This window comes from Antennarius striatus, chromosome 19, assembly GCF_040054535.1.
Source record: "Antennarius striatus isolate MH-2024 chromosome 19, ASM4005453v1, whole genome shotgun sequence".
Lineage (NCBI taxonomy): Eukaryota > Metazoa > Chordata > Actinopteri > Lophiiformes > Antennariidae > Antennarius > Antennarius striatus.
The window spans coordinates 8,166,197-8,188,638 of NC_090794.1; the positions used below are offsets into that span (position 1 = coordinate 8,166,197).

The window sequence follows — 22,442 nt, forward strand, 5'->3', positions numbered from 1 at the left end:
GGAATCTGTGCACTCAGAGAAATTCATAACTAAACATGAGTGGCTTGACCTCAGTATCAAACCCGACAGAGTTTTCTCTTTCTTGTCTCCCACTTCCTTCTCACTCCATGTCTTCATTTGCTCTCTACATTCCTGCTGTGGAACAATGACCTTTGCAGAGATAATTCTATTACGTAAGTTGAGTAATTGTTCTGGATGTGGAAGAGGAGTGGCCGCTGTTTCTCTTGCTTGGCCTAGAGCTCCTATGTCCTTGGATATAAGTGAAACTCTGACATATGCATGGAACCTGATGGGAAGGCTCTGCTAAAGAAGGAATAAAGGAGAGAAACAGGAAAAAAGGGAGAAAGGGGGGAGAAAAAAATTGGGATGGATGCGAGACGACAGGGAGATGGAAATGTGCATGACAAAAGCGGTGAGCTAGAACAGAGAGGGATAAAAACGCTATAAAAAGAGACCGCCCTCCCTTCTTTTTATTTAGAGAGAGGCACAACATGTACCTCCAGATTGTCCAAGTGACTCCAAAAATGTTCTGTTTGGTGCAAAGGGATACACAAAAATAAATGGAAGGAGCACAGAGAGTTCTTGCCTGCTGAGTTTTTTCTTACCCACCTAGAGCCCTGTTTGTAGCAATGGAGGAGTCGAAAGACGGCACGGAGGCTCTACACTAACATTCAGCACTGTTGGCACAGCAAGAGGCTTCGCTAGCAGAAATGTTCTCTGCACTTTGTTCAATTTTTTTTCATTTGGACAATGAGTCTAGACGGACTCACAGAAGCAGACAATTACTGATATTTGCTGCCAGCCAAAAGAGAGGGAACAACTGGGAGAAATGGAGGGAATCGCTCCACTAGCACATTGTTAATTAGAAATTCTTTCATAGCATCATGCTCTCTGAATTCCAGGATCACACACACTCAAGGGTGAAGTCTACGTTCCTCATCTTCATCGCCACTCCAATCAAACCAAACATTTGTCAATATGATTGCATTTTATTATGTTTGATTGTATATTGTGTAGTTCCCAAAATATTCTCTCCATGATCTATAATTACAGGAATTGCATGGGCTGTGGCTCTGTATGGGGTGTGGTAGATAAGACAAAACGACATACAAGAGGAAAAGCAGTGCAGGAAAATAACAGGAAAGCTGATTTCATGCTCCAGGGATTGCGTCTCATTTTCTCTGAGCTAAAAAACATGGTAGAGTCCTGCATTAGGATTTACCGCCACCTGGTGGTGGGCGACATAATGGCATGACCTCCTGTGGTCGCACAGGTGCACATGACGTCATCATAATGAGGATCGTACTTGGTCCTCACAAACCAAACTACATGTTGGCTTGAATTTATGTATTTCATGTAACACAATAACTAGAAACTATCTGCTAAACTAAATAAAGAAAGGTAAGGAGAAGATCAACAAAGAAATTCCCATTACAGGTAATAGAGCTCAGTTAAGGATCCTATTATACGCTTGGACAGTCTAGTCAATATTAGTGAATATCTATCTCCAAAAGCAAGAATAGGAGCACTGCAGTGGCATGAGATATAAAACACTTTCTATCCAAGCTCTTGTCTTTCAAGACGAAATATGTCTGTGGCGATTGGAAATCAATTAAAGCTCCGTCAAAGTCCTCCCAGGCCCCCACCAGGGGGTGACTTCACGAAGCCTTCTCATCTCTAATTAGGACATAAACACACAGCTTTCATTACCAAGCGAGAAGAGAAGTCGATTACACGACCGGCATAACATCATCTTTTGCAGAGAGAGGAAAGAAAGAGGAGGGGTGAGAGGAGAAGGCGATAAAAGGAAGAGAGGGGAAGCATTTGAGAGATATCACATCGTACACAGCGGCCGGGTCTGACATCAGAAAGGTCTGAGATGATTGGGGGGACGGCGGCACACGCAGCGAGCAGCTCTGCTAACATCCTCTACCACCTCATTAGTTTGGCCCTGCAGCAGAATGCCCCTACTATTAACCGCTAAATGAAAGACGGCAAACCCTGATTTCTGGGGGAAGTCCCCTGGTGTCATGGGAATGAGAGATCCCTGCACACACACACACACACACACACACACACACACACACACACACACACACACACAAGCTCACACTCCTAGGATAGCTATTTGAAGGGCATTCATGAAAAGCCAATTGAGGTAGAAGTGGATATTTTACACATCATTGGTCACGGCCGTTCAAAAGAGCCGTAAATGAGGAATCTTAGGACATCAAGCAAACCTGTTACAACAAAATGCCCACACTGCTTCCAGAACAAGGGAATAAAAATACTCCAAAACCGACAGCATCTTCTCATTTTCTTCATTTAAGGATTCCATTAAGCTCTCAGCTCTACTTTCATGCCACAAATCTCACAAAAGCTTATTACGAAAATGATTGAAACATCTTTTGAGTCCTTGAGTCAAGGACATGGTGCTCTCTGAAGACAGGATGGTATGGCTCCATTTGGGTTATTCTGCATTTATAGTGTGTGTTTGTGATGCGACATTGCTGCACGTCATAATGTCACATCCAAGCTGTGGGGATTTTCAATAAACCACACTAGCACAGAGGCAGCTCAAATATACTGATTTTTACTTCTTAAAACAGCTATTCCAAAAAGCAACTTGACTATTCAAAGACCTGTCACGTCTGGTAAATGGCCATATCTTTCAAACTCTGTTCACACAGTTTGTAACAAAGGCGTTCTGCTGAAATAACATCAAGTCTACAAGTTGAAATCAGTCCCACTCAAGCAATTTCATTCCATTAGCAGGAGAACTCTTCAACATGCTGATTAGCACTCCCTTATACATATATTAACTTTGACATTTAAAAATCAGTGTAGTTCTCCTTTAATGAACACATGAGCCCAGCAGTACTCACGGTCATTGCAGTGCGTCCCCGAGTACGACGTCATGGAGCAATCGCAGGTGAAGTTCTCCCACTGCTGAATGCAAACACCCATGTTGGCACAAGAGTCTTCCTGGCAGGTCGTACTCGGGCCTGACAAAAAGGTAAGGGAGGGAGAGAAAGGCGCAGCAGGAAGGAGCTGTTAAGTAACAGTAAGAGCGATCTAATGGGCTTCAACAATGCAAGACTCATGCAGAAGAAGTAATACACTACAGAGAGAGGATGTGGGCCTAGAAGAAAGAACGAGAAGCAGACAGTGTCGCCACAGGGAGCCTGACCCGTGGTACAATTCACTTAAAAAAACAGGCGAGGGAATCCTGTTTTGTGCTGGTCAAAGCTAGCGCCAGGCTTTCACAGGATCAACAGAATGCTTAGTGACAGCTTAAGACTTTACTTCGGCTAATTACTGTAAAAGCTGCCGTAATGCATGCTAGTTTAGTTTAAGACACGAGCTGAATTGCACCCCAGCTAAGCTCGAAGCGACGGCATTGTCAAGCTCCCCACAAATGTCTTCTTCTTATGTGCCTGTGGGCATGCATATGTTTTAGTCATTCCAACAGGTAATTAGAAAAAAAACAAAAAAACATTTTATCACAGGAAACCCTGCATTCCCTCTGTGAACAAGCAAGACGAGACATGAAATAAAGAACCTTTTGACAAATGACAATAAATCCATTAAACAACACTTATTTAAAAGAAATGGCATTATTAATGTGGTCCTGTAGATTTTCCCTTTCAGTGTGAATATGCAGTGAACACCAGACACACGAGACAAGCTGATTGTTTTTGAAGAGCGGAGGAGAAAAGGAACATTAAGAGCACTTGAACATGTAGTGCATATCCTCGCGTATGCACTTCAGTCAGACGGGAGTTGAGGAGGGTATTCAAAGTCAAACTGAATGTGTGTTTTCCATTCCTGCACACCACACATAGATCTTACCTTTGAATACGCATACAGAGAGGGAATGCAGATAAGGATGAGTGCACAGCATAGATAATGAGATAAACAATTCCTCCATTGGAGTCTAGACGGAAATGTGGGGGAACCTTGACAGGAACTCTTCTGATAACCACAAAAATAAGTATGGAACGGAAACTAAAATCAACAAATTCAAATAAATGACAGACAAGTGCAAGTAAACCATGTTGACGAAGATCGTCTTGTGCAAAACAAAGTGAAGACAGAGAGGACGTTTGTGGTGGACAGCAGAGTAAGTTTTGCAGGCTGAAAGTGCGTTTACTGTGTAATGTAACTATAGTCAACCAGGCGTCATGTGTGCATACATATTCTTATGTCACATCAGGATGGGTATTTTGTTTGCGTGCACACATCGGTTCTCCTTTGTAAATGTGAGAAATACAACATTTGGCTGTTGAGCGTTGCAGCAGGAGGTCGCTCGATCTCTGAAAAACTCATCTGGTTGAAGGGGCAAATAAAAAGCCTGGGTTTTTTTTGTTTTTTTTTAATGCGAGAGACACAGAAAAAGGTCTGATGCATGAGACATTTAGACATTTGGTGACAGTCTGTTCCTGTCATGTCAGTCTGTGATGTGTCACAGCTGGCATTTTCACATAAACACAGTGTCTGTCATAATCTGTCATTTCTGCACTGTTTGAGTGTCAATTCTGTGACCTGAGCACTCTGTTCTCGATAATGAGTTTGTGCTCCAACTCCTCAAGATAAGATTCCACACATTTGGCAACTGTAGAAAGAAAGCAAATATATTTTTAGACCATTTATGTAAATTTATCTTACAGTTTAATGAGAAAATTCAACATATGGCCTTCCACTTTGCAGCAGTATAACAATCATTATTTTTCCAGTTTGTTAATGTGTCTCTCTCTCTTTTATATATATATATATATATATATATATATATATATATATACTGTATATTCACTTTTCTTTTCAGAGAACGAGTCACCTCTGCAGCACCGAGGGGTACATTATCGCCATGGTGACACCCACGATGCATTGCACACAGCAGACTTTCATGCGAGCAGGCCTCTATGAGGCTGAGTTTTTAACTGTCTACCTTGCAGGTCGGCTTTGGTGAAACCAACTTTGTTAGCGCAGAAAAAAAAAACAACAACAAACAGAACAGAGCACAGCGGAAAACAAGAGTAAAGGTTAGTGTGGGACTGGCATCATTAGTGTTTGTTAAGCTTGCATGTTTGTCACTTTGGTAGAATGTAACAGAGGGGAAAGCTGTTGAATGGTTAGTGAGGGGTTCAGCTCTACTATAGATCTTTTACATAATGATATGTAGTCTTTATATTTGAACAAAATAGTTGGCTTTTTACAAATAGTCTTCTCTTGAAAGAAGCGCATGTGTGTCATCTGGAACATGTTTTAATCTTATGCTGTCCTCTAGAGGTCATATGAAGAACTACGTGTCAAACAATCGAATACATTATAGGTATTTGAACATTGATGAAAGATGAAATAAATAAGGATTTGTTCAGCTCTGACAGTTCCTTCTGGAGAATACTGATGGTTAGAGCCTCATCATAAAGATGAAGAGGCAGTACAGTATATATATTAATACCACATCAGCAGTAACTTGCAGTAACAGTAAAGATAAATAAATCCATAAATAAATAAGTAAGCAAGCAAGTAAATAAATAAATAACAAATGGAAGTGCAGGTCGTGGAGTTGTATTTTCTTTAAATGTATCACTTTTGAATCCACAATTTAAAAAAAGTCCAACAATTTTGGCTGGTTTTTAATCTTTCAAAGATATTCCTTAATTTCCCATTAGCACTTAAAATACAGTGATGCCACATAAAAAGTTAACAGGCCATTTTTACAGAAATGGAAAGACAAATTATTTCTCGTGATGTGACAAGTGCCTGGTGATGAAAAAAGAAGATAAGTAGAATTACAAATGCCGGCAAGTGGCTTCAAGGGCTTCCGAAGAGACTTCTAAGTAGACTAATAAATCTCACGCAGCAGGTCATGATTCTTAAACGCTACGGGCCATCTGTACCTTCACAGCCACGCTCAATCTGCCCACTGCGGAAAAGGGCGTCGTTGATGAGGTCTGGCAGGCGGCCGTTGAGGTCAACCGAGGCCAAGCAGCCCTGAAAGCCTTCCCGTGAGACCACAAGCTTCGGCAGGTTCTGGTACATGTTGGGTCCCAGACCTCCGATAAACAGGTCACCTGCAGGTGAAAGAGGAGAGATAAATGCGTGTGCCAGCATCATAACACATCTCTTTACTGACAGGGTGACAATATTGTAGTAAATGTACAGATAGAGTGATCATTTTGGGAAAAAATATTTTCTTTCTTGCTGAGGTGAAAAAAACGGATACTACAATACTGTAATATCTTTAGCCAGCAGCACACTACCTAAGCATCTGGCTAATGGTATTTTATGGTGGCTTGGATGCCATGTCATATCCTGTAAATGTACAATCAATTGCATTATCCTTCCTACAAAAGCTAATGCATTTACTGTGACTTAATTATACTAATTTGGCATCTCTGAGGTGAAAGTTTTAAATGCTTCCTTCCGGTTCCTCCAGAAGATATGATTTGCTGTGACGGTTCTCTGGAAGCAGGGAAGATATTGAGTAAAAAAAAAAACTTAACATCCAAGGAGACACAGCCTTTAAAAGTTGAGGTCAAAGTCAAGCTGTGCATTTGTTTAATGACTTATTTACATACCATTACAGATGAGCAGATGCTCTGTGATATTCTTTAACCTTCATAATGAGAAATAACTCTAATTCCACAAGCATGAAAGCGGTACCTTTGAGGTCGAGGTTCTTGGCACCATTGACATTCTGAGTGACAGACTTTGTGTCCACCTTGAGGGTGTGGGTGTTAGAGGCATCCCTGGTGATGACTACGTTGTGCCACTGGTTGTCGTTCAGTGGATTGTCGCTGTTACCCTTCAGTAGACTGGGTCCATTCCCCAAGTCAAACACATAATGGATGAACCTGGCAGGGAGGAAGCACAGCAGATAAACGTGTCATGGTTCCTTGGTGTGTATTCATGCACGCTGATGTAGCGGTTCCCTTCGTATTTTCACAAGCTGATTAATGTTAAGGGAAAAAGCAATTCCTTGGGGGGCGGTGCCTTGCTCAAGGCACCTTGGCATTACTCAGGAGGGAAACTGGAGCCTCTCCAACTCCAGTTTGCACTCCATAAATTGTTTACGTGGGTCTACATGGGTCTTGAACCATCCTCCTTCTGGTCCCCAAGCCGAGACCCAGTAGACTGAACTACCGCGGACCCCCCTCCACCTACATCATCTGCCTCCCACTCACCCTTTGACCAACTCCACAGCAATGAAGTCATTTCCATCTCCGCTGTTGAAGATGATGAAACCATCGGATGATGTGGTTTTGAACTGAAAGAACAGATGCATTGTGGTATAAGCTTGCAGAGTTGCCAAGCCCAAATAACTGCCCTTGGTCTTGAAGGTCACGGGGTCAGCGATGATGAAGCGCATGCCAAAGCGGGCGTTAAGCTCGCAGAAGTCGATGTCCCCATTCTTGCACATGTCAATGTACTGCATGCCATTGAACTTTAAGCTCTGCAGAGAGAAACAATTAAGAGGTAGTGTGATTAGTTCTGATGATTAAGATTACTGGTAGTCATTCCACAACCTCAGCTTTGAGCTGTCAAAATCAAAGTTTTAATCATAAAAACCAAATTTTAAGCTGTTACTTGTAACAGCTTATTTGACACATCTGTGGAACAATGTGCTGATCTGTGGCTGAGATGATGATGATGATGATGATGAGCAACATGAGTAGAACTAATGCATCTGAATGTATTGTGTTGTATACCTGAAGATGACCAATGAAAGAGGAAGGTGCGGACGAGACAAATCGCCTCTCGGTCAAAATGCCCGTCTCCACGTTGTTGAACTCCAGACGCGTGTGGTCGCCCGCCATCTGACCTGAGGAGGAGGAGACCAGAGGATAGAGGGGTGAAGGGTAGAAGAGGAGGAAGGACATTGTATTCTAATCCTGAACACAGAAACAATGATGTAGTAACCCCGCCAATTCACCTTCAGGAACCAGAAGAGACTGATGCATAAAGAAATGTTGGCAAATATTCAAGCAAGTCATGAAACCAAAGACCCGAATGATGATATTACTTTTTTGCATCATTACTTTTCAGGATGGGAATGTTCAATATAATGAAATATTGTAGAGAGGAAACCGATTCATTTCCTGAAGCATAACACAGGAAATGTTAATGTCACCTGAATGTTTCTTTGACTTATATAACATACGTTTTGATCTGAAAATGTAACATTGATGAATACTAAAAAACAGCATCAGAATTGAATTTTTTTCTAAAGGAGTAGGAAATTAATTGAACAAATAAATCAAAAGAGATAAAATACATATAAACCACATCATCACGCATTTGCAATTACATGGAACACAAGAGATTTACCTTCAGCCATGTCTTCGTCCACAATGAGTTTGAGGTTTTTACCACGGCGGGACACTCGCACTGAGTGCCATTCATTGTCGTTGACCTTTTGTCCAGCATAAAGAACCTCAGGGCCCTTGCCTGAAGAGGAGGGTTAGTTAGTCAAGGGATGGGGGAAGCACAAACACAAACTAAACCTTTATTTATGCAACAAAAACAATAGAATCCAAAAGTTATCCAGGAAAGTAATCTCAAATTTTGATTTTTTTTTTTAAACAATTTACCTTAAAAATATTATAGAATGAGGTTTTGATCCCCTAGAAGCTTACTTGTTAAACAAAAATTTGGTTTTGTTTTTCCAAAAGAGGATAAAAGACAATAAATCACAAATTATAGTAAATAATTTGCGGTTACTCATGAAATGATTCAAAAACACAGAGGACTGCCCTTATTATGCTTGTATTAATTTTATTTTAAAATATGTTTATTAGACTTTTAGATCAGTTACAGAAAACGTTTAGTATTTTATTATAGATTTATTTGCATTCTTCTATACGACCACTAGAAGGCACCACAGCCCCATTCTTAATTGTTGTTTTTTTTATTTTTGTATTTCTTTTTGGAAGGAGAAATTCATCTGCCCAAATTGAAAAAAAAAAATGCCATCAACAATTCAGAAAATTCTACACTTCTGGATTAACATAAGTGATTTATTTTGGTCCATGCATATACATACAGTGCATGTCTGAATTTTAATTGTATGACTGCTCAATGGCAATGCCATCATCTAATAAATGGTGAAAGGCTTTTCCTGTAACTATACTATACCTATTTTTGTCATTCTCTCTCCAAGCCTGTGGGCATTTTAACAACAAAAAATAAGAATCTCTTTCATGAGTAAAAGCATTCTGGCTTACATCATCTATGTCTCCTGAGAGGCCCATATACAGCCGGCATTAAAAATGTTAAAATAAAGAAGGTAAAAAAAGAGAGATTCAGAGTAATATATGATAGTATAATTGGGAAAACAATATAGCCCATAAAGTAAAAATGTTGCTGTTCAGGGAGTAGCTATAGGCATGAGGGAAAGATTAAAAACTCCTTTACTGGCTTAATTTGAAAAATGGGCCATTTAAAACATATAAAGTACATTAGTCTGATTTGCATAACTTTGATGTCAGGCTATTACTTATTTCCTTCTTATCTGAGAAATCCCCTTATCAGTTTGCTGCATTCTCGATTCTCAGCCCTGACATCTGAAAACACAAGCTTTAATCAGACACTGAAGGAAGAAGGCTGCAAAAACAAGAATGTTGACTTACTGGTGTTACAGTTTATCCTGACACAGTCTAGATGGGGAGGGGAGAATAAGTGACAGATGAAATCGCATCCTTCAAGGTTACAGCTGCAGACATCCAAGAGCAAGAAAAGCCACCTTCCGGGGACGGTCACATGACCCTGGCAGCCATTTCAGCCTGGTAAGCGACTGATATGATCAATATTGGTATACTGGTGCTGGAAATCCAATTCAATCTCAGTGCCGCTCTTTTCATTAATCACTTTGAATTCTGTGGCCAGTAATATCATACCAATACTGGTCTATTATTGTTCTGATTTAGTTTCATGTGAACATCACTTGCCATTTTGTGAGCCGTTTCTAAAAGGATTGCTTGCAACTTTTCAGCGGCCTCATCAAATATTCAACCCAGCGACAGGAGAAAATTATTTTCTGACTAGTTATCTGTAAAATCAGGCAGCTTTAAATGATTATGTACATGCTGATTGGTGATATCACCATCTGAGGCGTAGGTTGAAATCCATGTGACCGGGAGGGTCATGTGCCGTCAACCACAACAGAAAAGTGGTAACAAACAGCACCGAGCCACGGAGCACCAACACCGTACAGAGGCCTAGAGCCGCCCTCACAGAGGGTTCTATGCAAATTACTATGAATAGAATTAAGATTATGTTTTAAAGTGAAACTCTTCTCTAAATGTTTAACTACAACACATATTAAAAACATGAAATTTAAGGGAGCAATGTTCCATGTTTCTATCTGCTGTGGATAAAGAGTGCATTTTATTTTGTAGGAGCTAGGGTCTATTTTGCATGTGAACATGTGCTTCATGTCAACAGTATCTATTCTTGGCTGTCTGCTATAAAGGCCTACAATCCACTTAAATGTAGCACTTGTGCCACCATCTGCAGACGCGCTGGGTGCTGTGGCATCGGGCTGTTTGCCAGACGGGCCGCAGGCTCGGGGGCCTTTGAAGGGGTGAATGCCATCTTTGAACAAGGCATGGAAGATGCCAGCTAGACAAACAGCTACTAATGGAAAGAGAGAAAAAAAAAAAAGCATGAACCTTAAAAAAAATTTTAAAAAGACAACTGGAACAAATGATGAGAATGAATATCAGTCCTGCAATAAAAGACTCACTTGCAGAATAGATGGCAGAGTATAATTTAAAGTTATTATTCATTTGAATTGATGCATGTTTACGGACTGTGCCATCAATTAATATCATTCATAAAGCTAAATATGCCTTTGGAAAATTTGTAGCAATGATGAACATGACTAAAGTGATCAACAAATTGTTTTAGATAAGATGTGCAGGAGAGCATGGATAACTTTGTTGAAATGTTAGATTGATAAATCTAAAAATCTAGAGTAAGCATCAAGGCAAAAAAATTAAAAATAAAATAAAATAAAATAAAAATCACAGCCAGGCCAAGAGAAACAACATGCAACTACAAAGACGAGCTCCAGAAAATGGTTTAGTATGAGTTAGCTCCAGAAAGACTAGAAAATGTAATTAATAAATAAATAAATAATAAATGAATTTTAAAAAAGACAAAAACAAGAAGTCCTCCTCTGGAGATCGAAGAGGGAGGCGTCAGGGACGGTTTATACGATACCTAGGTTGACCGTCAGTTTGACTCTGCCGCTGTCCAACTCGAGTCTCAGCGTGTCCGCTGACTCGCGGGACGTGGCGGCCATGAGGAGGCCGAACGCCCGCTGTGACATGAAGCGGAGGGAGACGTCCTCGGCCTCGGTGTGCATGACAGCCGGTATCACAACTTTCATATACATGCTGCCGTCGTAGGAAAGGATCGATGCCTCTGGAAAACAAGGAAGGAGAAGAATTTGAGGCTTTTAATTTAACAAGAGTATAAGGTTCTTCGCTGCGGATGGGTGGTGGGCAAGACTCCATAATAACACGACACGCTGTGACAGTTTTATGAAACCAAGCTTCTGATGAGATTAAAATAAAAAAAAAAGTGTGTGCCGTGAAATCAAAGACACACACAAGCACGCGCACGAGGAAGATGAACCCAGTTTGAAGCTGGAACATGTATGTCCCTCCTCACATATGATCAATTGGAAAAACGCGCACATACGGGCCCTGCGCGCCCGGCCGCAGCCGGATTCATCATCCGCTGTCAGGAGCGTGATTGGGAGCTCAGGCGGAGGCGCACGCTGCTCAGTGTGCAGAAAATTAAATCATCATGCTAATTCCTCCGCTGCCTGGCAAGTCCCTCTTATAAATGTCAGCTGGCGTCTTTAATGGTGTTTTTTTTAAATATATAAAAAAAGAGGGATATGTACAATAACAGTGTGTTTGGACTATAACAATTAGAAGGCGGCGGAACATGAGCAGAAAACTGGAGTGAGTGGACTTAAAGAGGAGGGAAGCTGTCAGCAGACCTGGGGGGGCCTCAGAGAGGAGAGGGGGAAACACATTAAAAAGTGTATCCAACCATGACATACCTGTTTTGACACCTCAGCTTTTTGAAAGAAGAAGAAAAAAGAAATAGCCCCGCAGTCTCAGAAATGCACCACCGTTTTGCAGCACCTGGGGAAATGCTGAGACTATAGCAGAAAGGTTTTAGAGCATCACACAGGAGAGATTTTGTACCTGAAAATGGGGCAATGCTGTGTGTAACATCCCATGTCCTGATAGTCTTTTAGTCATTCTTACATGAGGTCCACAGAAGAAAAGTGTCACTTTAAAGCCGATTTGTGCAGATACCCATGCAGGGATGTATAATAAGCTATACTGGATCTGGTCCCCCGTCAAGATTTGTGTGATATATTGCAAAATACACACATAAGTAGCGTGAGATCACTGAACCGTCTTGCCGAGCAGTGTGACGCTTTAAAAACCTCACATTTATCTGCGCCGCTTTTAGGACTGTAGCAAAATCCATTCCTCGAACAAGCTGTTGACTGTTGTGTACGGCAGCCTGGAGGATAATGAAACTCCCCGTTCTACTGAAATTTAAATTGCACAGCCTCTATTCCTCTTTGTGATTCCTTTACACACTGAAGAAAAAGCTCCAGCAGAGAAGCACACACACAAACACACACACATACACACAAAACACACACCACCATGTATGCAGCAGACAGATCCCCTAACCGACAGAGGCATTTATTGATTTGGGAGCCAGGTCAGGTCCCAGGCTAACAGAAGAAGAAGAAAAAAACCCCCACATAAACATGGTCAGAGTCAATCTGCACCTTGGAAAACACAAACATTGATGGAGGCCTTTAAGAAGAAAACAAAGTGAGATGGCCAGCGTGGCGTTTAGGTGGCCTTGGGATGGAAAAATTCTCGGAAGCAGTCAGTCCATGATAATGCTTTCTATCAAGACTCTAAATCCTCATCATCTCAGAGGGGCAGGGTCATCTGGATGTCAAGACAATCCATCCAATAGTTCTTAGGATACTACAGTCTGGAAAAAAAATGGTGGTCAAATTAATAAATTTAGCTTTTAGCAGTGATTTAAAAAAAACAGTGCAGGCGTATATGTCATAAATAGCAGATGATAGTTCAAAACACAATTTTCTTCAATGATGTCTGTATTATTATGGTTCTAGAATAAGTAAGAATGGAAAGGCCAGCAAACTAGCCACAAAGAACCAAACACATCAGGGGTTAAGAAATAAGCTGGTTCTAGAGTTCTGTTTGGGTTTTTAGTTTTTGGCACAAATCGGTCTCCGTCATGTCTACATGTCAGCGATTGTGCAGATGGGATTAGCTGTGTTCTGGTCAGATGGCCTGTCATGGCCCTAGAGAGGAGATGGGGGCTTGATGTGTTTTATTCCCACTGCTGGCATCCCTGTGCTCCAAAGAGAAGATGGAGAAAAGGCTGCATGTATTTTGTGAATATGTTTCATTTAGGTGGTCTAAATAATTGTAGCTGTATGTAAGGAGATGCCTCCAAAAGACTATATGATGAAGGACACAAATATAAGAAACAGAAACAAGAAAATGCTCTGAGACACCGATCTTAACCCGGCAGAACATGTGAATTATCTGTTTGCACGAGACTTTGTTCATTTAATGTTGTAATAAATTTGAAGGTCATCTTGCTCTGAGTACTTTCCAGCCGGTCGGCGCTGCACTTCAGTGCTTTGCAAGGTATTTTGATTGAATTTTTATACATAATTCATTAAATATAGACTGGGCAGCACTGTGGTGCATTGGGTAGCACTGTTGTCTCACAGCAAGATGGTAAGATTTCTTTCTGTGTGGAGTTTGTATGTTCTTCCTGTGACTGTGTGGGTTCTCTCTTGGTTCTCTGGCTTTATTCACCTCCAAAAACAAGCAGCTTAGGTGTCCATGTTTGTAGGTGTGAGCATGAGGGGTTGTCTGTCTATGTGTGGCCCTGTGATGAGCTGGCAATGTATATGGGGGATACGATCTCATCTTCAAGAAAATGGATGGATGGTAATAAAGGCCGTTAAAATAATGAATGTCGTGTTTACAGCATGTGGGAAATAAGGCAGATGTTTTATCCAGCTTTATCTTGATTAATATAAATTATAATACTTATTACTTTCATTTAATTTGGCATTACTTCAGCTTCTTGAGGTCTATCTTTATGTCTGATATCACAATAACATGTTGCAGTATCATGTGAAGCTCATTCCCCGAGTTGTGGAAATATGTAATTAGACAGCTGAAGTGAAATACATTTAACATTTGTAGGGAATTAATGACCAGGCCCTGAGTAAATGAAGACTGCTGCTGTGATTCCAGTAATTCATAGGAGATATCAGGCTAATAACAGACCTCATGAAGATACAGCAGGTGATTAACTCCATCCAGAGAGTGTGTTTGTGTGCATTCAGGCCTGTGCGCATCAATGCAGCCACTGTGTATTTCCTGAGAAAGATATCAGGATGTCATTTCAGATGGTAATTAAGATGCTGCCTTCCATTCTGTGCATGTGTGTGTGTGTGTGTGTGTGTGTGAGAGAGAGTGTGTGTGTTTTCTGGTGAGGTCAGCACTTTACATAATTAGCAGGCCAATTGAAGCAGAAGATAGAGGAGGTAAGATTTTGAGTGAGAGGCTTCACAGCTATTCAGGGTTTATAAGGGGGGTGGGTACCCCAGACAAATCTCTTAAGCATACACACACACACACAGGCACACACAACCATGCAAATGTACACGTTGTTCCTGTTCAAACTCCGAAATCTGCTTTCTTTTTCTCTCTTCATGTTCCCATCATTTACTTGTCTTGGCTGTAACTGTGTAGGATTATCTAATCTGTTTCTTCTAGTTCTTCCTATGAACAGAATGAAAAGTCTTTGTTTTGATAAACAAACCAAAAAAGGTCTGTCATTGTGGTGTTTTATGTGAGGGCCTGTCAAATGTCCCCACACTCACACATATAGAGAAACACACACACAAACGCACACACAGATATAGCCTGCTGTCAAAAATCTTTGAAGATCAAAAATCATATCCTCTTCCCGGCAGCAAGGAAAAGGACATCGATAAAGAATCTTACAGGCACTAAGTGTGTCTTCCTCTACTTTTTGTGCATCTATATATAGCGTGTTTATGTGTGAGCCTGTGTGTGCAGTGTGTGTGTACTACACTGAAGTAGTAGAAAATGACTGCACTCAACAGAAGATGCTTCTGGCTGTGAACGATGTCCACAGTAATCCTCTCCACATGATTTGGTCTGGAGATGTACAAACACAAACACACACACGCACATGCACACGCACGCACACACACACACACACACACACACACACAGACACACACACACACACACACACACACGCACACACACACCTCAACCTGATGGAAAATATCCCAGTGATCTTTCAAACACGTACTGCAGTCGAACCAAACCTAATTCAGCAGCAGTTCAGGGCAGTCTTAGTATCTCAAAATATTTGTATTGTTTTTCTTTCTTTTTTTTTGGGGGGGGGGGGTGTAAACCTAGGTGTATAATAATGTGATTAATGTTACAACAAGCTATAAACTCACCTATTTTCAGGTTGCTGCGCCTCATATGTTACAGAGGCAAAGAAACATAGGTCCTTTTGTGTATCCAAAGCAAAATGTCACAGAAAAAAAAAAAATTCCGCAATTTGATCTTATCTTTTGTCAATAAAATCCATCTGTAGTTGGATAAGTACCATGAGTTAGCTTAGTTTATTTTTAGTTTTATGTCTACTCGCACATGCTACTGTTGATAACCGTTTTTAGCAGTAGGATAAAGAATGAGATATGTCACTATGTAGCTCCGTGTTGTGACTTTATACTATGTAGCTATCAGTGACATTAGAGCTTCAGTATACATGTTTCAGTTATTGCAGGGATCAATTTTCAGCATTTACTCACAAAACTTGAATCCATCACTGTCAAAAGTTTCATTCAAAATTATCAACTGTATTTCTTTCCATTTAGTCTTACAAATATAAGAAATATTAAATACCTAAAGTTGAGCCTGGGGTACAGACTTAGGTGGCTTTATTTCATGCTAACTCAACATGCAACTGTAATGAAAAGAGAAATCAAAAGGCCAAAGTCAAAGTCTTTATCTATTACCTAGATGTTAAGTGTATGAAAGAAAAAAAAAAGCAGAGAAAATTTTAACTTAAATGGCTTTTATGAGAAATAAATACATGGTATTCTGTCAAAGTTATTCTGGATTGTTCCTCTCCATTCTCATTTTTCTTCCAATGATGGACACAAAGTGATATGTAGAACTGTAAAATAGAGTCACAGACTCACATCTGACATTAAGGAAGTAGTTTAGACTGAGCACTGCGCAGAATAAAATTCGCTGCAGACAAGTAAAACTCAAAAGGTCTATGTCCTCACAGGGATTATCAAATACTCCTCTGTGTTCAACCAAACCAGACCCACATGAATTCATGAGCGCATCCGAAATATGAAATATGATTAATATGAAACAGGAAGCCGTTCTGTGCGTCAGACATATTGAACGGCCTTAACCAAAAGTTGAGATAAACACACAAAGCTTATGAATATGTGGTGGACAAAATCAGTGTCTAAAATGTGCCTGCATACAGTCATTTTAAAGCTTTTTTTATTTTATTTTGACCATCATACAGTGGTCATTTATTCTCGCTGCATTCAGGGTCAAGAACAACTAAGAGATTTAATCATTCCCATTGGTTTTGCTTCACCACATTCCTGGAGAAAGTCATGGAATAATATTTGAAAAAAGTCTTTTTAAGATGGATTAGTCAGAGCTTTGCTGCATTTTTTCACCTGAAAACTGCTAAAGTTATGATTAATGACAGATTGAGATGATTTATGATGCTTAGTCAGTTTCTATGCTCATGACCACACAAGGGTAATTCCATGTGGAAAACCAGATACACACATTTAAAATAAGGTGGAAAGGCTTGTATCCCTGCATAATAACCTTCAGCACTGTTGTGCACAAATGCCCCAAGATGTAAATGTGGAAACAACATAAGAATTGAAGGTGCTTCAATTTAAGGGGATGTTTTGATCTCTAGCGACACTGGATGAAGAGGAAAGGGAACTTTGGGCTGGTCAGCTACTTATTTGGTCTAAACTAGTCATTTGGGACGTCCCTGCAGTATTTTCCTAAATTCCGCATAAAGACATATCAGTAAATGTTTAAAAGTGTTTAAAAAGATTTGGGTGAATTTTAAGGCTTTGCTCGAGACCAGAATTGAAGAGAAATGACAAGAATTACAGGCAAAAAAAGAAAGGGGAAATAAGACAAATAAAGGTCACCGGTTGGATGCACGCCGGAGACTTAACAGTTCAAGTTTGACCCATTAACCCATAAAACAAGTGAAAAATACCCCAGGAGATAATCAGGCAATCAGACTGTGGAGGACTGGATGAATCTGAGGCCAGTTCATTAACTACAGCCTGTACGTATAACATTATTCTTGCAATTTGTATAAAATATATGTATTAGCAGACAGTATGAGGAGAGAGCTGACTGTTTTCCCATGGGTGTCATTTGCCAGATTTCCAGAGCCCTCTTGCCAAAGAGACTTAGATCTGCCTCATTTCCAGCAAATCAAGCAATATGTTGGACAAACTCAGCAGCCTTGTACTGCTGTAAAATTCTTCCACATCTGGTATTCTGAGATGTACCTCCTGTTTAGTGTTCGAACAACCTGAGGATGCAAATTAAAAATACAGTAGCTACATTTACGGGACTGTGGGGCACTGCAAATTATTCATGTAGGAATTTAGTGAAATCAAATTTTCTTTCCGGTCATACAATGGAGCAGTGGGACCTGCAAATTCAAATCCAACTGAGGATCTGGGACTCAGGTCCTCCACTGCGTGGAGTGTGGTGGATCCCTCTGGGTTCTCTGGCTTCCTCCCACCACCGAAAATATACAATGTAGGTGAACAGACTGAATTGTTTTCAAGTATGGATGGTTGTGTGTCTTTGTGAGAAACTTGCAATTCAGGTTGAGCTCCTGCCTCTCAGCATCCTGCCACAGGATAAGCATGCTGATAGACTCCTGTATGATGTTTACCAGCTGACATTACATATAAAGTTAGGGGAAGCTTCTCATTGTCGGTTGATGTTCAATCTGACGCAACTTTTGTGCGTGTTTAGGTGACAAAGGAGCTGAGTGTAGTGAAATGACATGAAAAGCACACCCAAGTGTGTCTGGTGGCTTCAGCCTTTATCTTGTCAGCTTTTAACAAATCCAACTCTGTCCAAGAAAAAACAACATGTCAGCAATAACTTCAGTGATTCTTATCACCAGCAGGGGGAAACAAAGTCAAACACAGCAGGGCTCCATCACCAGCTCATTATTTGACTTGTTAGGATGAAGAACAGGGTAGAGAAAGGTGGTAACAGGAGCGAAGAATAGAAATAGGAAAGAGAAGATGTTTAAAGGTGACTAAAATGAGAAAAGATGAACTGAAATTGGATGAATACAAAACCAAAAAGAAAGAAAAAGAAAAAATAACAACCAAAGAGTTAACTGAACAAATGTTGGATTGTTTTCACTTCGCCGATACTATAAAAGCATAAATGTTTCTTGGTGTGTGAAAATGGTATTAAAAAATCTAGTTGTGCTTTTTCAAAAACATGCATTTTCAGGTATCGCTTCAAGTCCAGCAGAGGGTAAGACTCTTCTGTAAGGAAATGAGTACTGTGTTTTTCCCTTTTTCATCCTAAAAGTCAGACTGATTCTCCGGGAACCCACTGCTCTGAGACGTTTATAGATGGGCTTAATGCCCACTTAATGTCCCCTCTTTCAGTGTGTGTGTGAGTGAGAAAGAGTGGAAAGAATCCACCATAATAGACAGAAAAGAGAGTGTTTTTGACTGAGTGTGTGTTGGAGGGAAAGACAAAAGAAAGCAATGAGACACAAAGAGAAGGGGAAGATGGATTCAGCCCTTTCCCATCCTCCCCAGGCTGCATAGTGTGCCACAATCAGAGTCAAGGTTTTACATAACCCAGCACAGCTCTGAAGAACACATTTAATTACAAATTGAGATTAGGGAGCAACGGCATAATGTTCTAAGCAGCGAGAGAGCGGAAATGAACAGATAGTTCCAGGGTGAAGGAGGAGCTGCACTTCTCCTGGGCAAACACTGACAAACAAATCTCTGTCTTTCTACTGCTGTTTCTCTGGTGTTTTCAACAATTCAGTCAACAGTTTGCACCTCTCTGTCCTTCTCTCGCTGCATTTATTATCTCCTACGTGAGCCTTTTCTTCTCCCTGTAAGAATGCTTGGAGCTGAGTGGCATCAGGCCATTCTGGTATACTGTTCCACCTCAGTAGGGATGACTGTCAGCTCACCATGAGTATTTCTTTTCACGCCGGAGGCATGACCACCAACTTTAATGGCAGGCAATTCAAATCCCCTCGGTAAGCGATGAGGGGAGGGGAGGGGAGGGTGGGGGGGGGGGGGAGGAGAGGAGAGGAGAGGAGAGGAGAGGAGAGGAGAGGAGAGGAGAGGAGAGGAGAGGAGAGGAGAGGAGAGGAGAGGAGAGGAGAGGAGAGGAGAGGAGAGGAGAGGAGAGCCTTTGTATTTCCCTTGCTGTATGTGCTCAGGGAAATTATTACAGCTGGCATTGGTTAGAATTAAAATTCAATCTACATGACCTCCAATCATGTGGGACCTCCTCTCTGGAAAACCATTACTTCAGCAAAATGGAGAGGGCAAGAATTAAAAAGATGGTAAATTGGGATGAATCCATGTCAGAGTAAAAGAACAATCCCTTTCCCATAGCTAAATGCCAGAACTCATCTCAACAACCATGTGGTACACTTGATAATGCAGAAGATACCAAACCTATTATTCTGCTAAATTGTCCAACAACAGTGGGGAATAGATAAGTGTTAACAGAAGAATGGAAGGAAGTGTATAGAGGGAAGTGTTTAGAAAGGATGATGAGTGTACAGAGGGACTTTTTCGTCATTGTTGTCTCAACACAGAAAATAAAAGAAATGTTCAGGCCCCAGGAATCTTCTACACTTGGCACCATACATGTTTCCCTTGAGTGCAAAACAGCAAAAGCAAGGAAGACACATACACATATAGTTAGGCTTCTACACCTATGTGTGCAACTTTGAATCATAGGAAAAAAAAAAAAAACCTTAAAAGTAATCATTTATTTGACACAACACCAGTATTTTATTGAGTTGGATGTTTATTTTATTCTAACACTTTGTTTTGACAACAGCTGTTATAAAAATCCTGTGAATTTGTCATCATACGACAAGATTCAGAGGGGAGATCAGATTAGCATGTTCACCATGCATGGAAAATGTCACGCGGTGTGTCAGCTCAAAGTGATACATCTATTCTTAACTCGGAGTTAGAGCAACTGCTGACACCTTTTCCAGACATACAGCCTAGAAAAAAGTATTTTTCACATATGGAAATACACTATGTTAATCATTCACTGTGATATATGGTGACATTTATCTTTGTTCCTGTAGAGGTGGAAGCCTGTCAATCATATAGTTGTATATGTAATAATATGTAGTAATAGTGTCTTCCTGCTTTCAAACAGTCCAGCTTTCAAACATGTTCTATTATCAATCTAAAATGATGATGATGATGCAGTAACGGTATAGCTATGATGGTGAACTGCAGGTGCGGCCGCCAGTGATGCTTCAAATTCATCCACCTGCAGCGGCGCACAGATGTATCACAACGGTGCCATGAGCTAAATGGAGCAAATCAGTCGCTGGGTTCTGAACTAGTGAGCTTCAGTTGTTGATTCACATGTGGATAAAAGCCTCGCTTTGAATGTCGTAAACGGAGAAAAACTAAGGAATAAAGTCAAACTCAATTTATGACATGCATTTCTTTATTTCTGCTGAATAAAAAGGTGAACATTTATATTTTATCATAGCTGTAATTTTGAAGATAAAACTGAGAGTAAAAGTGCTTTGAAAGGTGACAACTGTCTGGCTAACCAATAAATCACATGCTTTTAAGACCACTGTCTTGTTTTACAAGGGTGATTGCTCATCTATCCTATAGATAATTCCTCGCTGCTCATCTGCATCTATTACTAGTTTTTCAATCCTTCTATCACCTCTTTTATATTTTCATTCTCTTTTGCTTTTAAATTTTCTCTCCTTTCCCCATGTGTGCATATGGGTGCTGTCCTGTTTTGTAATAGCAGACCTACAGATGCCATTTTTTTCTTTCCATGGAGATAAAAGTGCAAGAGGTGCTTATCACCTGTTTGTGGTGAGAAGTGGAGGTGGGAAAAGGCAACGGGGGAAGTGTGAAAAGAACTTAAAGGAGTTGGAGTGCAGTGAGCAGGAGGAGAAAAGGGTGGAGGGGTCTTAGATGAGTGGAGGATTTTTGAAGTGGTTATCCTTTCTTAAAAAGAAAAGGAAGCAGAGATTGAAACATAAACATTGAGGTCGATTGCCGTCTACGAGTTCAGCTGACAGGCAGCGAGGAAAGAAGCAGATAAAGCCATTTTCGCTCAAAGTGATGGAGGGCAATGCTGAAGGCCTAATCATGATTCCTCAGCCTTTAAAGGCTTTCTCACCCTCCTTCCTCGAGTGAACTACTTTTTCATGATAACGCAAGAAAAGCATCCTGGAGACTCCAGCCGTACATCTCATTCTATCTCACTCAGCCACAATGGCTCTCTTTAAATGCCTGCAGCTAAGAGGGGGGGGGGGGGGGGGGGGGCTGCTGAAAGTTGACCGACTATGCAGCGTGGACTCAAACAGCTGCATGGCTGATGTGATTTCCGTTCATTCAAAACAAATTTTCAACGGATAGACAAGAGCTTCACGATGCATGCGTAAACTCACTCTGTCATACAGAAACAAGACCTTGGATATGAAGACAGGGACAGTGAAGAACTCTTAAAAACTTGACTGGTTTGCATTTTTGCATGATTCAAACCCTTTTTCATCTGAATAGATGATGACTGTTTCATGTCAGCCATCTTGTTTGGGGTCGACCAAAATAACCTTCTAGCACTCAGAGTGCAAAAACAAAATGGTTTCAAGGATGAACCACAGAGAGCAGCATTTATTTGAAATGATTGATTAAAAAATGTACCAGCAGATGCTGAGGTTTTATGAAATGATAATGGACCACTTATGTCACACTACTCTAATATGTGTTTAGGTGACAGGGAGCGTCAATTAACAGAAACATGGGACATGTGGACCGAACTAGTACTGAAGTCAGGACTCCAATCCACTGGAGAGCCTCTATTAAACCAACAGTTCTAATGTAAATATGGCCATTGGGCAAACTAAAATCATTCCACTTCATATGGAGGTACATATGTGAACTGTGGGACGCATAAATGGGAACGATGGAACTCGTTTGTGTATTAATTAGA

General features: G+C 40.7%; 1 protein-coding gene across 1 annotated transcript in view; it reads right to left on the minus strand.

Moving 5' to 3' along the window:
* LOC137613524 (neurexin-3b) overlaps positions 1–22,442 on the minus strand; it is a 253,579-nt gene that overhangs the window by 152,998 nt on the left and 78,139 nt on the right. The window contains exons 9-16 of the mRNA XM_068342822.1: positions 11,230–11,433; positions 9,636–9,662; positions 8,335–8,454; positions 7,716–7,828; positions 7,191–7,459; positions 6,670–6,860; positions 5,904–6,077; positions 2,886–3,005 (exon numbers count right to left, since the gene is read on the minus strand). Of these exons, the coding sequence (XP_068198923.1) occupies positions 2,886–3,005; positions 5,904–6,077; positions 6,670–6,860; positions 7,191–7,459; positions 7,716–7,828; positions 8,335–8,454; positions 9,636–9,662; positions 11,230–11,433 (1,218 nt within the window). The remainder of the gene's footprint in view (positions 1–2,885; positions 3,006–5,903; positions 6,078–6,669; positions 6,861–7,190; positions 7,460–7,715; positions 7,829–8,334; positions 8,455–9,635; positions 9,663–11,229; positions 11,434–22,442) is intronic.